Genomic DNA, 16929 nt, shown 5'->3' on the forward strand with positions numbered 1-16929 from the left:
TTAGTGGACACTGAAATTTATTCAATGCTCTTTCTCCCTGTACTGAGGTAAACATTTTCCCTTTACTTTCTTCATGTTTCCTGGCTTTGATTTCATTAGGATGAAAGCAGGCTTATAAAATGAGATGGAGAGGCTTCTTTCTGTTACTATATTTGGAAGTATTTGTGTCCAGCTGAAATTATTTTCCCTGTAATGTTTTATAGAACTTTCAGATTAAAATATCTGGGTTTGGAGTTTTCTCTGTGGGAAAAATTTTTGAGTATTTATTGTTTAATTTAATGGTTTCGGACTATTCATATTTGCTATTTTTTCTTTAGTGAAATTTAACTGATTTTTTTGTTACGATTTCATTTAAAACTTCAAATTAGTTCGGCAAAATTTCTTACACCTTTGCACATTCTGATCCACCTTTTGGATATACTCTTCTTTTGCTTTTTATTTTATTTTTTGCTAACCTTTCTCATCTTTTAGATTTCAGTTTCTAAATGCTTACTGGAGGCTGGGTTAAGGACAGACCCCAGACAGTCTGTCACTTTGACCTGCTGTAGCCCAGAGAACCGGGGTGGTGCTTTCCTGGAAAGAAAGCAAAAGAGAGCAGCCTTTGCAGGGTGCTCAGAAGCTTTTGAGAAAACGCTGTTTCTCTAGCATCTCTAAATTGTGAAAAATCTGTGTAGCCTCAACTTTTTGGGGCGGGGAGCCCGAATGCTCTGAGAAGGCAGGTTGGATGAAGACCAAAATCAGGCCCTCGCAGTTCCTAATAATGGGGAATGAGGCCCCCCAAATGCCTCAGATTCCAGCTGAGTTGCTTTCACCGCGCCCACCCACCCCTCAGGAACAGGGTCCAAATCAGGCGGTGTGAGTGACTCCTCCAGGCCTCCCGCGCGCCTTCCCACCACCCGTGTGCTTTCCTCGCCCGCACCATCGCTAATGGGGGGTCGAAATCCGCTGAGATGAGAGTGGCTGTGGGAAATGAGCTGGAAAGGAAACAGACAACTACAACAAAATGGCTCAAAATCCAACCTTTCTAACCTGAAGAATGGTTCCTTCCCTCTCAGTCACACAACCCCGCAACCCAGTGGCTGCACAAAAGGAGGGACATTTTCTAATTGCTCAGTAAGTACAATCGTTGGGGTTTTTACTAAGGTGTCCCTGGAGGGTACTCAGTGGACCTGTTCTTCGCGGTTTCCAAGAAGGGCCAGGCCTAGGAAGACGCTTCTCATTTCAATCCTAATTGAAGACGTCTTGTCAGGATTGGGCGCCCAGCTGAGAGGACGCCAGGAGCGGTCTTTTTTTTTTTTTTGTAATTTTCACTTATTCCCATAGGGTCTTAATTTTGACTTTGTCTTCATTCTGAAGGTAAATAGAGCCTTTGTAGCCGTGATTACAGAAAGACATTTCAATCCTTTTTTGCTTCTTCGTCTTCTTTTTTTTTTTTAATAGGTTAATCAACTGACTGAAGAGGCATTACAATGCAAGTGTAAAATTTTGTTCAGAAAAGAAATTTGGTGTCAGGCTAAGGGTAGGAGTTTGGAGAAAAGCAGAATTTCCATTTTGCCCTAGTCGCTAACCATTTCTTAAAAGAAGTTACTTGGGTTTTGTACCAGTGACACCACCTTTTAAGTAAAATTGATGGGAAAGGTATTTTTCATGAGTTGCAGTTAACAAGAATAGCCCAGATTCTCAATACTTGTAAATTTTTCTCTCACCTTACGAATGAAGGACCACGTGGCCTAATGGATAAGGCGTCTGACTTCGGATCAGAAGATTGAGGGTTCGAATCCCTTCGTGGTTGTTTCATTTTTCACACTCCGGCTACCTTTACCCAGATATCACTGTCCCAGTATCTCCCTTTGGTTATACGTGATTCAGTAAGTGGGGTCGGCGCCAGCCTTCTCTTTGTACTATAGGAGTCCTTGGTCAGGCAGGTACGCAGGTGTTGGGATTGCGAAGAGCGCCAGCCTTGGTCTTTTGGAGCCTCCTCCAGGAGTTTGGGTGGACCCAGTGAGTGAGGTGGGTGCCACAAGGCACGAATGTCAAGGAATTCTGCTCTCCCCGTCCGATAGTGTCTGGACGTATCTTATTTTAGCGTACGACTCTTCCGTTGGTTTTCAGGTGCCGCTCTGTACTTCGACGCTGAAAATGTTGATTTGCTTTTTGGAAGTCAGTTTAAATGGCGCCCCCTTTCGACAGGAAAACTTGCCACATTTTAAGCAGCTGGCTCCTGATTCACGTGGATGCCACCTGAGAGGAGCGCCGTCTTTCGGTGGGTTCTCCCACACGTTGCAAGATGAATTAGTTGAACGTTAAGCAGTATCTGAGGAGCCAGGGTTAAAACAGAGACTTGGAACCATGAGAAGAGACCAGTCAGGCAAATTATAATGAAGAGGGAGCTTCTGCACAAGTGGAAAGAACGTGGTCAAATACATTTGAATATTTAGGCGTAATGGACACATTCATATAACAATATGACGGCTCAAATTAGATTCAAGTAAGAATTGAAATTTTGAATGGTCTTAAACTATGAAATATTTTGAATTAGTTGTCAAGTCTTCCTACTGAGAAAATTACATCTCCTTCCGTTTGCTACGAACTTCTTTAAAACATTAAAAGAAGAAATAAATCTAACCAGACACAGCTCTTCCACAGTATAGGAGAGAAAGAAAAAAAAATCCACAACTGCTCATGCCGAATGCTGTAATGATTTTTTTCCCATGAGTGTACTTCTTTAACAGCTCTATCGAGGCAAAATTTTCTTAAACTGCATGTATTTAAACTTATAGTTTGACATATGTATAACTCATGAAACCATCACTACAAAAGAGATAATGAACACAGACACCATCCTCAAACGTTTCCTCAGGCCTTTTTGTAATATGTTCATCTGTTGCTGGATTTTGTTTGTTAGTATTTTGTTGAGAATTTTTATGTCCATGTTTATGAGAGATATTGGTCTGTAGTTTTCTTATCTCATGATGTCTTTGTGTGACTTTAGCATCAAGGTAATAATGGCTTCCTTTTCCAATTTTTATAAGAGTTTGTAAAGATATAATATCAATTTTTTTAAAATGGCAGAATTTAGCAGTTAAGATGTCTAGACTAGGGCTTTTCTTTATGGGTAATTTTACTCACTAAATCAATCTGTTTGCTTGTTATGGATTCTAATTCCATGCTAAATGCTTATGTCAGTCATCTACATCTTTGTAACAAACCTCACCCAAATTTTGTGGGTGACTTAAAACAACATTTAGTTTCCAATTCTGCAGGTCAGTTATTGGGCTGTGCTCAACTAGGCAATTCTTTTGCTGGTTTTGCTTGTGGTCACTCATTGATTGCAGTTTTCTGGCAGCCTGACTGGGACTAGATGGTCCAAAATGTTCCCACTCACTGTCTGGGGTGTCATGTGGAATGGCTGGGATGACTGGGACTCTCTCTTCACATGATCTTCAGTTCTTCAGGAAGTTAGGTAGGATTTCTTCACATGATGTCTCAGGGTCCCAAGATGGCAAGAGGAGAAGTTATAAGGCTCTTGAACCCTAATATTGAAACTCCCACAACATCATTAAGACAGCATTCTATTGGCCAAATCGCAAGGTCAGCTCACATACAAGGAGGGAAATAGACTCCACCTCTTTACGGTAGCTGCTGCACGATCATATTCCAAAGGGACATGCATAGTGGGAATTTGTGACAGGACTTGGTGACTGAACAACAACAATCAATCAACCGAACAATGTTTTGTTATCTCATTTAACACTAAAAACAACACTGTGAATAGCCACGATTGATATATCTTGGTAAGTAAATTATCCATTACCACTTCTTTACCAGTGTTAATCTGAATTGGTCTGTGAACCTTGTTTTGAACCTACCTTTGGAGAAGGAAATGGCAACTCACTCCAGTATCTTGCCTGGAAAATCACATGGACAGAGGAGTCTGGTGGGTTACAGTCCATGGGGTCGCAAAGAGTCGGACACGACTGAGCGACTTCACTTTCTTTACCTGGTGGGCAGCTCAGGGTGGGGCCAGGGATAATGTAAGCGCTCCAAAATGTAGCAGCAGCTGAAAAAGCACTGATAGTGCTGAGCATTTAAACATGTGCAATTACAAATTTTTGTAAAGCCAGAGAACTCCACGTCCTTGTCTCAGGATGAATCTGATAATGTTTAAGATCGAGAGGGTGAGATTAAGTGACCCACACACAGACTCCTGGTTCAACTCCTTTTCTGAGGCTGAGTTCCTGAGTGTCTGATATATCTACAGGCAGCATGGACTTATAAAGAGTAATAAGCACCTTAGAGGAAGCCCCGATGAGTGGAGAAACTGAGGAAACCAGGTTCAAAATACAGGAAAACTTCTACTGAGATGTTTAAAAACCAAGATCGTCCACATTTCACATAACTGACAAATCAGACGTAGTTTATTACTGTGAAACAGTCTTGGCAAGAGACAAAAGTTAAATTGCCAACGTGTCGGAAGAAGGAAGACACCGAAATCAGCGGGATGGTACTTAAACCATGCACGACCGTAAACAGAATTTTAAGACAACCCACAACCAAGCTCTAGTATGTAAATCCCAACCGTTGATCGCTTTGTGGGGACCTCAAATTTAACCTGTCTCATACGGCTAGAGAGTAGTAAAATTTGCTCCAGGTGAGGCTCGAACTCACAACCTCGGCATTGCTCACAAGTGTACTGTCTTATAAGTACCGCGCGCTAACCGATTGCGCCACTGGAGCTCCGCTAGGTAGGGGTTTGGGGAGGTGTAAGTGAATATACTTTCACAGATGAAGACTTGTTTAAGGTAGTCAATATTATGAATAAAATGGCGCCTTCTGATACGGGGTTTTCTCTTTGAATCTGATATGCAGTTCACAGCAGCAGTCTTTGATCAGTTGGTATCAGCCAATCTGCCGCCGTTTCCCCCACAGTACAGAGAAGCAGCCTCGGTTGAGCGTCGCAGCCATCTCCATCTTGATTTTCCGCTCATATTCCCACGGCTTCTCTAAATTCAGACTTATTTGAAAGCATTTGAATGGGGGAAAAAAATTACATTGGTTCCACAAAGGCAGGAAGCTTTCCACTCAGGAGTGTGTACTCCGTCTGTGTGACCACAGTGCATTTTCGTTGCTCCGAATTCCCGGGGACTTACCATCTCAGCGGTCTACTTTCTCGCATCACCTCTGCCTCGGCTCTGCGCTCCGCTCGGCCGACTTTCCCTCTGCTTCAGATGCCACCCGTCCCACACCGACCCAGTCACTGTTTTTTAACTTAAGAATGTTAAAATACTTTGCTATCCTGAAACATTCGGAGAGCTAATATTTCCTTTAGAAAAAGCACTGTTTTAAATGTACTAAGTTTAAATAAACTATGTTAAATGCAATACAGACTAAGGAAATGCAGAAAAACAAAAAGGTGGTAACTTGAAAATTTTCTGAAGTCTCACACTCAGAGAAATATATTGTTTATATTTGTGGTTCATTTCAAGATTTTTCATTCTAGTTATACATTTTGGGACAAAAGAAACTCCCTCCGGATGGCTCCATGGCCTGCGTGGACACACTGTGACCCAGACGTGAACCACAACTTCACTTGTTACCGGACCCCCATTACCTCCATTTTAACAGAGGGGCCGTGATGACACTTTGGGTCTTTCCATATAAATATTCACTTGGACCTTGTTTCCAACAGTCCTTGAAATTTGAGGGGTTTTCTCTTTAGCAAGTCCATTTAGGAAAGAAATGGGGGAATTATATTCTATATATTTTCAGTGGCACTGCAGGGTCATCAGGAATTGGCTTCTCCCTTTAATCCAAGATGTCAGATCTGAAAACTGGTTTATGATCAGAAACTGGGCAAGGTATTGTGACTGTATTTTTAACTGGGGCAGCTACCCTCAGTCTTCTGATTATCCTTGATTTCTTCTGTGTAGACAGTGATATGCTTGTTGGCTGCCCATCTATTTTGTTTCTAGGGATGCTGTATTTTATTAACTGTCTCAACACTCTACAAAGGTGGCTACCTCTCTGAAATTGTCTTTCATTACATGAATTTTGCCCACCACACCCGGCACATGTACATGCATACACTGACCAGGTTCTGACCAGCTCAGTGCTGCTATTTCTGGCCTGAATTGCTTCAAGATCCTATAATTCCCATTGCTGTCAGTGAAGCCACTTCTGTAGCAGAATCTCGTATCACCAGCACAAGTCCAATAGAGGACAGTCACCATGGAGCTTCTTAGTAATGGTAGTGTACCTGTCCCATCACATGCCTCCCCCCACCCCCAACAGAATATCCTTTGGCTCTCCTGTTACCAATTCATCCAGTGGGTTTTCCAATATTACATGGTAAATCCACTCTAGCATGTCCACTTCTTTGAATTTTTGATCCCTCTTTCTGCCATCAATGTCAAGAGTCCTGGCATTCTTACCACATTTAGTGAGAGCTCTTGCTGTTTTAAGCAGGAGAATCCTAACAGTACATTGAGTTCTTGCCAGCGTATAAAAATTCTGTACTTTGGGAGAATGCTCTAGTATCAGTGTATTCTACATCAACTAACTTTGCATTCTACTCTTCTTGATCCAGAACACTTAGAATTTAGTTGTGTACGGAAGGATGCCGAATGTGTGGCAGAGGTACGTGTTTGGCAGAGGAGAGATCTCTGCATTGTCTTCAAGGAAGAAGGACTAACTAACCCTTGGTAAGGAGGATTGGGCTACTTCTAAAAAGCTGAAAGGATCTTGGGAAATCTGGAGATCTAGATGTTCTAATGTATCCCTTGGAGAAGAAAATGGCAGCCCACTCCAGTATTCTTGCCTGGGAAGTCCCATAGACCGAAGAGCCTGGCAGGCTACAGTCCATGGGGTCGCAGAGTCAGACATGACTTAGCGACTCAACAGCAACAACAATGCATCCCACCAAATGTCTCCATCCAATGTTTCAATATTCTGTTCTTTTCCAATTGAGGCCATGACCTAGGCACAGAAGATAATCTGGTTTGGGAATTTAACATACTTTGGAGTCCTACTATTCCTGTGATTAAATCTTGGAGCTGAACCTTAGCTTTTTTTGCCCTTGAGTTGCAGGATATGAGAGTTTTTTTTATACCCTCCTATGGAGACTCTGGCTTTCACATTAGCCTCTACTTGGCTTCCTTTGTGACTCAGCTGGTAAAAAAATCTGCCTGCAGTGTTGGAGACCTGGGTTCAGTCCCTGGGTTGGGAAGATTCCCCTGGAGAAGGAAAAGGCTACCCACTCCAGTATTCTGGCCTCGGTCCCAGAAAGTTGGACACAACTGAGTGACTTTCACTTTATTTGATGAGATATCATCCTCAGCATTTAATCATCTCTTTCCAATTTCTTCTACTGAAGAATTCTATTACATTATTATTACCATCTCTCCCATATTTATCAAGCACCTGATACATCACATCTGCTTTTGCATATCCATTGGTATAGCATCTCAGTTCAGGTTGGGTGAAAGTTTTAAAAACTGCTACATTGTGCTAGTGGCTGTGTTCCACCAATCCCTTTACTGCCAACCAGATGGATAATCCAGCTTCAAAAATCTCATTTTAGGGACTTCCCTGGAGTCCAGTGGTTAAGACACTGCACTTTCACTTCAAGGGTATGGGTTCTATCCCTGGTCAGGGAATTAATATCCCCACTTGCTGCATGGGTGTTGCAAACAAACAAACAACCAAAAAACTCATCTTGGCATTTTCTTTCTCAGATGCTTTACCAACTACTGTATTTTGTGTTCCCTGGAAAGACTCCAAAATGGGGATTTGCATTCAGAAACTTTACTGGGGTACTATCTCAGGGTGAACACCTGAGAAGCAATGAAGAATCAAAATCTGTCAGAGGAACAAACTGGGCTGCAGTGCAAGCGCAGAAGGGCATTTGCCTATTCCTGGGGGTCTCCACAACTGGAATGGCCCTTTAGATGTGTCCCAAGTTGAGAAGTCAGATCTTGGCTGTTATACCTCGCATAGACCAATAATTAGATATAGGCTGCCCTTGGAAATGAAATGTGACCTTGACCTGAGACAATTCCTAAAAAGAGATGACAGTTGAGAGTCATCAGGTAACAACCTTCCAAGGATCTAGGAAGGTAAATCTTCTATCCAAAGGGTCCAGGTATTTAGTCAATACACCATCTGTGACAGTCACAGTGAGGAAGAAGAGAGAGAGAAAATGAGTCTGAGCTCTGGATAGGATTTGAAAACCACCACAGTGATTCCAGATGCTGTAGGAAACATTTTATTGGAGATAGTTGCAGGGCTGGTTCTGAAGCTAAGGGTTCTAGGGTTGAGAAGGGAAAGCCTATCTTTCAAAGGATGCTCTGACCAAGTGTCATACTCTGAATACACTAAAGATCAGACAGAGGAAGGTTTTTGTAGGGTCTGAATTAAAAAGAGGCTCTGACTGCCACCATCATGGAGATACTCTTCCCTTCATGTGAGGCAATTTCTTGCTCCCACTCTATCTAGGGCTCCTACAAAAGAGTGACAGATCAGCGGAGGCAGGGATGGGTGGGGTGTCATGGAAAAAGACTGATCTGAAAATATTTGGAAATTGACTTTACATGTTTCTCCTAGGGGAAGACAAATGTTATGAAGTAGAACTTAAATTGTATGGCTATTCACCGCATTGTCAATTCTACACATTTAGGGTAGAGAGAGAAGGAAGACTCAGAATGTGTAGGAACATGCTTTTTCAGGATATCATGGCAAATTGACCTATCCTCATGGATGAATTGGAGAAGGCAATGGCACCCCACTCCAGTACTCTTGCCTGGAAAATCCCATGGATAGAGGAGCCTGGTAGGCTGTAGTCTATGGGGTCGCTAAGAGTTGGACATGACTGAGTGAAGAGAATGTAGAGAAAAGATTTTGCTTTTAAACAGGTCTTCAGGTAAAGAAGCAGGATGGCTCCTGCCCCCAACTTGATCTTCTTATTTGGTTTGGAACTGTTTCATGTATGCCAGAATATCTGACTTGACTGTACTGACTGGAGTCCGATGAAACCAGCGCATGACAGGGACGCCATCAGGTCCCACTAGGAACTTCTCAAAATTCCAGCGGATGTCACGGACCATGATGGGTTCCCAGGATATATGTTTGATTGAGCCCATAAACTCAGAAGGGTGAGGACAGGATTGCTGCAGCAGAGAGATGGAAAAAAGAAATGACGGAATCATTTCTGATCATGGATGATCCAGGCTATTTTCACCCACAGATACTCCACTTCCTCTTATGTTGAGATATGTTCGTTTCCTATGATTCTTAATATATTCTCTGAATCACAACCATGCTAACTACCAAGAAAGTTGTAGATATTATAGCAAAAGTCTACTTCCTCTTTCTATCTCTCCCTGTGACCCCATCACAAAATCCTGTTCCTATGAATGAGATATGTCAGCTCTCTAGCTTTCAATTCCCTTTTCTACAAAGGGAAGAGATTAGAATGTGGTTTCCTAGATCTTGATGCTCCATGGGCCAGTCATCTTTTGAAAATACCTTTTGGGGGCTAATATGGAGTTCCAGTGTTTTGTTTTGAAAAATAAGAGAAAAATTTTAAAACACCATTACTTCATTTAGTTTTAAAGAGATAATTATAAGAATAAATTACATATGTGTCCTAATCTTAGAATAATGGGCAGCTCTATAAATCAGTTGATGTTTATGAAACCCTCCTAACATTGCCCTGTTTTTTCAGTTTACTGAGTATATATAAAAATCTCAACATGGGTCAACCTTGGCCCACAGTTCCGCATTTAAGGACACTGAACTCTGATCATCTTTAAGGGCCCTTCTCAGCTCTCACGTTCTCTGTGTCTAAGAGCCAGTGTTTCATAAAAGGCACTTATTGCATTGTATTACATCTGCCTTTTTTTTTTTTTTTTTTTGGTCTTCTCCAGTATGAACTCATCAAGGAACAGGGACAGCGTCTGTTTATTTTTATACCCTTATTGTTTAGCAAACTGCCTTATAGATAGCAGACACTCAACAAATGTTCCTTGAATGAATGAATGTCAATGAACAAAAGAGAATGGTCCCAGTGAAAGGTAGCACTCTACACAATGCTTTGTACCACAAAGCCAGAGCATCACAGATACTAACAAATTTAACCCTAGTCCCTATGCTTATAAGGAGATCTCTTCCAAAGAGTCCAACCCCTCCTCCAGGCAGGAGCCCTTGCGTCCGTTTCTACCACACCAACTCTACATTAGGAATATTAAGGAAGAAGAAGCTTAGGTCAGTAATTAACTCACCTTTAAGAAGGTGAAGACTTTCTGCTCTGTTTCACCATTCACATCCCCTTTCTCAAACAGCTGGAAATTAGGTACGTATCCTCCTCCTGGACGGACATACCTGCAATGAACCATAATGTTCCCAGGAAGCTCCAGAATATAAGAGAGAAAATTATAATAGGGTACCAGGATTTGAGGTTATGAAAAAGGGGAATCAGATATGGAGGTATAGAAAACAGGGCTGAGAAGGGGAAGTAAGGTCGTTGGTAAACTTTGGGCTCCCTGACACTTGATTTTTCTCTATTCCACATGCTGTCACTGTCTCCCATCTGTATTGTTTCTGTAACAGCAACACCAGGAGCTATTTCTGTGCTCCCATTCCTCCACCATCCATCCAGGTCTCACTTCCCAGGGAAGGGGAAAGCATCTCTGACACAGCCAGACTCACATCAGTGAAGGCCAAATTTAAAATCAGTTAGTAGGTACCCCAAGCCCATTAACCCACTGCCCATCCTGGAAATTCCCAACATGGAAGTGCCTCTGGAAATGGAGAAAAGGTAGACAGAGACAGATCTCTATAGGGTTTTAAGTAGGCGCTTACTTCAGTCCTGGAAGAATTTCTGAGTTTTCTCCCGGTTCTTGCTTTCCGAATTGGTTACAGGGAAATCCCAACACAACTAGGCCAAAGGGCTTCAGCTCCTCCTGTAGTGCATTCAGTTCTATGGGTAGAGAATGGACAATATGGTGGCCTGGCCAGAGAGCCTGCCTTGTGTGTATAGACAGTGATCCTTGGAAATACCCATTTTACAGAGGGAAAAACAGAGGTCCAGGAAAAGCGGAAAAATATCTAAGTCAGAAAGACTGTTCATGGCAGGGCTGAAATGAAATACTAGATCTCCAGACATGTATGCAAAAGCCCTTTGTTATAATGGAGTATTTCCCAAATCTGCAGCACATCAGAATCAGATGGGACCTTTCCTTAAAAATAAGGATGCCCAGATTCCTTTCCAGAAGTTCTTCTGGTCACATTATTCTGAGGTGGCTCCCCAGTCATCTTTATTATTCTAAAGCTCACCAGATCACTGCTGGTGGGATTGTAAAATGGTATAACTGTTATGGAAAATAATATGGAGGTTTCTTAAACAATTAAAAATAGAACTACCGTAAAGCAGCAGTCCCAATTCTGGGCATATATGCATAAGAATTGAAAAACAGTCTCAGAGAGATATTTGCACATCCATGTTCATAGGAGCACTATACATAAAAATCAAGAGGTGGAAGCAACCCAAATGTCCATTGATGGATGAATGCATAAACAAAATGTGGTATATCCATATACAATGGAATATTATTCAGTTTTAAAATGGAAGGAAATTTTGTCACATGTTACAACATGAATGAATCTTTATGCTAAGTGAAATAAACTAGTCATGAAAAGACAAACACTGTAGGTAAGAGAAATACATGTGGTATCTAAAGTAGTCAAATTTATAGAAACAGAAGGTAGAATAGTGGTTACCAGGGGCTTGGGGGAAAGGCGAAAGGGGAGCTGTTATTTAATGGATACAGAGTTTCAGTTTTGCAAGACAGAAAAGTTCTAGAGATTTGTTTTACAACAATGAATATTTTTAACACTGCTGAACAGTCTTCTTAAAAGAGGTTAAGATGGTAAATTTTATATTTTGTCTTTTTGTACCACAATTTAAAAACAAAAATTTTAATTTCATTTTAATTTTAAACAAAACCACATTTAAACATCACTGACTATCAGTTTGCCTTCCCTGATTGGTTAATTGGTAGATTGAATCTTTTTTTTTTTTTTTTTAAAGGAAGGGACATGCACAATGAGAATGGACTTCTCTCCTCTTCACAGGCTAGTTCACCCTGGGTAGAGTAGGGGTAAATCTGACAGGGGCAAAAAGAAGCAGAGAAATTTCAAGTTGAGCTTTCTGGCGTTCTTTAACAATCTTCAGCATGTTAAAGACACATTCTACCTAAAAACCCTCACTGATATACCAAAACACAAGCTTCCAATTGCCTTCTTCCTCAAGCTTTTCAGTTTGTTTCCCCGGACTTTTATAATCATCTTTTCACCCTTTGTGAGCCAAGTATCTTCAGTTCCATAACAAACACTAACCACTCCCTAACTGAACAGTCTGCTCAGGCAACAGTGTCAACTGATATCTCCTCTAAGTCCTTTCATTTTTATTCTCTGCAATATAAGATTGCTTTCCTGTTTCCACATGGTTCCTAAGTACTTTTCCTCACATCCTCCCCTCTTGTCTTTAGTCACTATAGATAATAACTCCTCTAGGAAACAGACTATTAATTAGGAAGCCTGTCTTCCAGTTCTTGAGAAACTATTCCCCAGTTCTTGCACCTATCACATACAGAGTTGGAACTGAATAAATTGATTTTTTAAATCCCTATAACTGGCAAAATGAAGTATGGTCCAACAGAATATTATTCAATCTTAAAACAGAGGGAGGAAATGATCCGAACTCCAAGGTACCTTATTAATTTTAAAAAGCAAATTGGCAGGTTGTATTTATTACTTTTTGTGTTTGGAGAAGGAAATGGCAACCCACTCCAGTATTCTTGCCTAGAGAATCCCATGGACAGGGGAGCCTGGCAGTTACAGTCCGTGAGTCAAAAAGAGTCAGACATTACTGACTATCATCATCATCATTTATTACATGTCATCAATTGGTAGAAAAGTAAAAAAAAGAATACCTATATATTTGGTAAACACGATAATACTGGTCATCAGAAGGGAAAGGAAACAGATGAAAAGAATTTTTACTCTATAATTTTTTATTACTTTAACTTTGAGCCTTGTGAATATAGTTCAGTTCAGCTCAGTACCTATTCAAAATATAATAATGAAAAACCTAAAAATGAAGTTCTTATTAGTTCAAATATAAGAAAGGCATCTATTTCTGATAAAAATTAGTCCTGTTCATTATTTATTGGCTTTTAATCAAAATGGCCTAAGATATGAGAAAGATAACACTCTACCCTGAATAATGCACAGAGAGGGGAAAAGTCTACACCTAAAGGAGGTGTTGAGGTTGGAGAGGAAGCGTTCGCCTCTCTTACGGTCGCCTCTCCAGCTCTCACTCCAGTCAAATGTGCTCCAGGGATAAAGCCTTTTTTTCTTTTCCCTGTCTTTGTAAGTTACCTGGAAAAGTCTCAAAATCATCAATCCTACCTCCTGTATTTGCCAAGAAGACTTGAATCTTCAGAGAGGCTGCTCTCAAATACATTATTGGTTCTCCTGGAAATCTCAGGAGCAAAGCAGAGGCAGGACGTAGGAAGGGTCAGCAAACATTTTCTGTGAAGGTCCAGATTAGTCATTTCAGATGGCCTCTGGCACCAACACTCATATGACTCAACTCTGTCTTGCAGCATAATATCAACCATAGACAATCTGCAAATGAATGGTCATGGCTGTGTTCAATAAAACTTTATTTACAAAATTAGGCTGACTGGATTTGCCCTGTGGACCATAGTTTGCTGACTCCTGACATTAGGGAATAAAGTCACTTGATCGTGAGTATTTGTTTTGATATATAGAATTAAAATTAGAATATAATACCAATATGACTTAAAATATAACAAGCTGGAAAATTAGTCCCAAGGAGATTTAGCTATGAACTCTTACCAGGATATTGAGCTGTCAGACCACAATAGGTGGCCACATTGACAAAAAGGACATGTTTGCCCGCATACTGCTTGAACTGAATGTGTTCCTTTCCATTAAGAGTAAAAGCGTCATAATCATAGATGGTGCCTTTCACATCTTTGTAGCAATCCATCTGGAAGATTTTAAAAAATCATAATTTTAGTAATAATAATTCCTAATGTCAATATAATCTTTCAAACCATTTAAAGAGCAATACATATATTAACTGAGATCCAGAAAACAAATACGAGTCATCTAATGTGTCAATGACAAGATTGAAACTAGGTCTTGTGACTTGAAAGGCAATGGTATTTTTGAGGAACAGGCAGTCAAGTCTCTTTATTATCTTTGCAGAGGTAAAATACCAGGAACTGCTTGGATGAATGGAAAAAAGCAGAGATTCATGAGCTGCAATGGGATGGCCTGGAAGTAAACTGAAAAGCATACTGCCTTTCTTGCTTCTCTGAAAATGATGCTACCCCTTGTCTCTTGGTTGAAGGCATTCTTGCCTGGATTCCCACAGTGAAGAGAAGGTTTTTAATTCCCAAGTATTTCAGGATAGCCTTATTACTTCTTTAACTTTCCCGAGGTCTTCTGACTTCCTGCCCCACTCATCAGCATGGTGGAGTGGAAAGAGCTCTACCTGGGAATCAGAAGCTTGCTCTATTGTTAGAGTTCCTTGTGATCCTGGGAAGTTCTCATCCTTGGCCCTCAGATTCCTATTAGATCCTGAAAGGCTTCCAGGTTTAACATTCTAGAATCTAATATTACTCCTACCTTGAGTAGTTTTCTCTCTCAATGCACTCTTACTCATATGATGGTCTTGTAACCCAATACTATGAAATTCTAACTTTTTGTAGCTGCCAGGAAAAGAGATGTAGAGCTCAAAAATCCATCTGTCTGTAGGTCACTAAACTGTGTCTGGCAGCATCCAATTTATCACATACCCAACTCCTTACCCATCATGCTCTAGCTATCTAATATCTACCTTCACCACCAGCTCCATCTACCTTAATCTTTATCCAATCTATGGAACATATTTGAGCAAAGTTCCACATAATAGAAATAAGTTCAGCATGAAATTTTCATTGCCTGTCCTTAGGTTAAATTCCTCTGCAGGCTGATCTCATCTTATCTCTCCTCTGTCTTTATCCATGCAGGGTCCATGCAGTACCCAAAATACGCTGACTCCACAGGGCTCACCAACACATCCTGATTTCCTTCTCTATATCAGGGAAGCTGCTATAAATGGGTTCTGGAATATAGGGAATGTAAAATCCCAAAGTATGAAAAGAAAGCTAACATCCAAACCACCCAGTCAGAAAAAGGCAGAGAGGTACTGTGACCAGAGAAAGGAAGGAAGAATATAATCTAATAAGAAAGGTCCAGACTTAAACTAGGATTAAACTAGACTCCCTGGAAATGCAAGGACTATAACAGATTTTAATCAGACACCATCTGCCCCACCAAAAGCAGTGCTCCAACACAAAACCAAACCAAACTCTACCACTGATTGTATCCCTCGCACACTTAGCTACTTAGCTTTTACTCCTGGGGAGAGAGGCATGTTCTCTATGCAGGCTTTTGCACCTTTCCCTAAATGCACGCACAAATACATACCAGCAAAACTGAGACATATATAAAGAGAACATTATATCAGAGTATCCATTCCTATCTCCATTATGCCTGGTTCCCAGCTAAACATTTTTAAGAATTTGCCTTTTTCCTGCCTTTGCTACTGTGCTGAAAATTCCTGAAAATCTTGTTGGGTACGAGAATGCATGGCCTTAAGACTCTGATCTTGAAGACTCCTGTAGGTCCAGTCCAGCTTACTCCTGATATTCATTGTTATTTCACATTTATTTAGGTCTGCGTGATATGTCTCAATTATCTCCAGACTCGGCCTTTATTAAGCAAGTTCTACAGCCAAGGGTCTCCACACCCAAGTAGCCAGCACCAGTTAGCATAAACACTATCTCAACTTTCAAAAATAAGGAAAATCACTCAAGAGGTTATCTAATCAAGAGGAAGGAAGATCTTACTAGAGTTGCAATTATAGACCACATCATAAGCACGATAATTTTTGCTCATCCTCCCACCCCATAACTGGGTGAACAAGTGGGTAAATCCTCTTATACACACATTTATGGCGAGAAAGCAGAGATTAATGGAGGTGAAGTGACTTGTCTAAGGCCAAAAATGATAACCCGTTATGTGAATGAGAGTTTGCTTGCCCCTAACTTTTGATTGCTTTTTGCTTCTGGTTCTTCTAGTTTATTGTTCTTTCCTAAACTGCTCCTGCCATCGCCATACACATTTTTATCAATAAGGCAACTTTTTTTTATTGTATCAATAAGCCATGAATTAGAGGCCAGAATTCAAGACTTCTAACTTCAGATCCAATTATTTTGGCCTCCAGTTATTTTTTTCCATATGTTTTATGTTTCTCTGATAACTCTGATTTTATCCATCCCTAAAACTTCCACATTCATTTTTCCACCTCTTCATATGTTTCCTGCTTAGCTGTGTCTGAGATGACTCAACTCAAACTTTCCTCCAAACCCTAATCCACACTCACTGTGATGCCCACTACAGCTCATGCCTCAGACCCAGCTCTGATGCATACTGATGGGTGGCTAGAAGGATGTCCAGGCAACCTCTACCTGGAGAAGAAGAGGAGAAAGGACCGCAGTAAAAGGGTTCTCTTGTCCCTACCCATATTCAGCTCAAGGAACACCATAGAAGTGAAGAAGATTCGAGAAGTGAAGAAATGTTTAGAGGGAGGAAGCAGAGGTCAGAGCCTTACAAGAAGGACTGAGGGTGGGATCTTGGAGCAGGACCCAAGACTCCACCTTTGAACCTTGTCCCACCCTCTCTGGAAGTCACTTACCTTCTCTAGACTGTAATTTGTTTGCACAAAGCCAGCTAGGAAAAGGAGAAAAAGACAAGAGGCCCTTAACTGTACAGTCATGATAGTATCTTCGGATC

At 40.9% G+C, this 16929-nt stretch overlaps 2 protein-coding genes and 2 non-coding genes across 4 annotated transcripts in view; 2 read left to right on the forward strand and 2 right to left on the reverse strand.

Moving 5' to 3' along the window:
• Positions 1 to 16929, forward strand: part of LOC138069278 (zinc finger protein 184-like) — a 1142341-nt gene that overhangs the window by 211378 nt on the left and 914034 nt on the right. The window lies entirely within an intron of this gene.
• TRNAR-UCG (transfer RNA arginine (anticodon UCG)) lies at positions 1720 to 1792 on the forward strand. The gene has a single exon. It is a non-coding gene; the product is annotated as a tRNA-Arg (tRNA).
• Positions 4644 to 4737, reverse strand: TRNAI-UAU (transfer RNA isoleucine (anticodon UAU)). The gene is made up of 2 exons: positions 4700 to 4737; positions 4644 to 4679 (listed from the first exon to the last, which is right to left on the reverse strand). It is a non-coding gene; the product is annotated as a tRNA-Ile (tRNA).
• Positions 8958 to 16912, reverse strand: GPX5 (glutathione peroxidase 5). The gene is made up of 5 exons (XM_068960565.1): positions 16832 to 16912; positions 13921 to 14074; positions 10858 to 10975; positions 10278 to 10377; positions 8958 to 9164 (listed from the first exon to the last, which is right to left on the reverse strand). Exons 1-5 carry the CDS (start codon positions 16910 to 16912, stop codon positions 8958 to 8960), a joined length of 660 nt encoding a protein of 219 aa, XP_068816666.1.

This window comes from Capricornis sumatraensis, chromosome 22 (assembly GCF_032405125.1).
Source record: "Capricornis sumatraensis isolate serow.1 chromosome 22, serow.2, whole genome shotgun sequence".
NCBI classification, from domain to species: domain Eukaryota; kingdom Metazoa; phylum Chordata; class Mammalia; order Artiodactyla; family Bovidae; genus Capricornis; species Capricornis sumatraensis.

Excerpts from the sequence above, each read along its gene's own strand:
- GPX5 (XM_068960565.1), bottom strand. The coding sequence starts at position 16,912 with ATGACTGTACAGTTAAGGGCCTCTTGTCTTTTTCTCCTTTTCCTAGCT. Across the intron at positions 10,378-10,857 it reads GAAATTCTTCCAGGACTGAA|GTATGTCCGTCCAGGAGGAG; the intron begins GTAAGCGCCTAC and ends GGTTCATTGCAG. Across the intron at positions 9,165-10,277 it reads AAGTCTTCACCTTCTTAAAG|CAATCCTGTCCTCACCCTTC; the intron begins GTGAGTTAATTA and ends TCTCTGCTGCAG.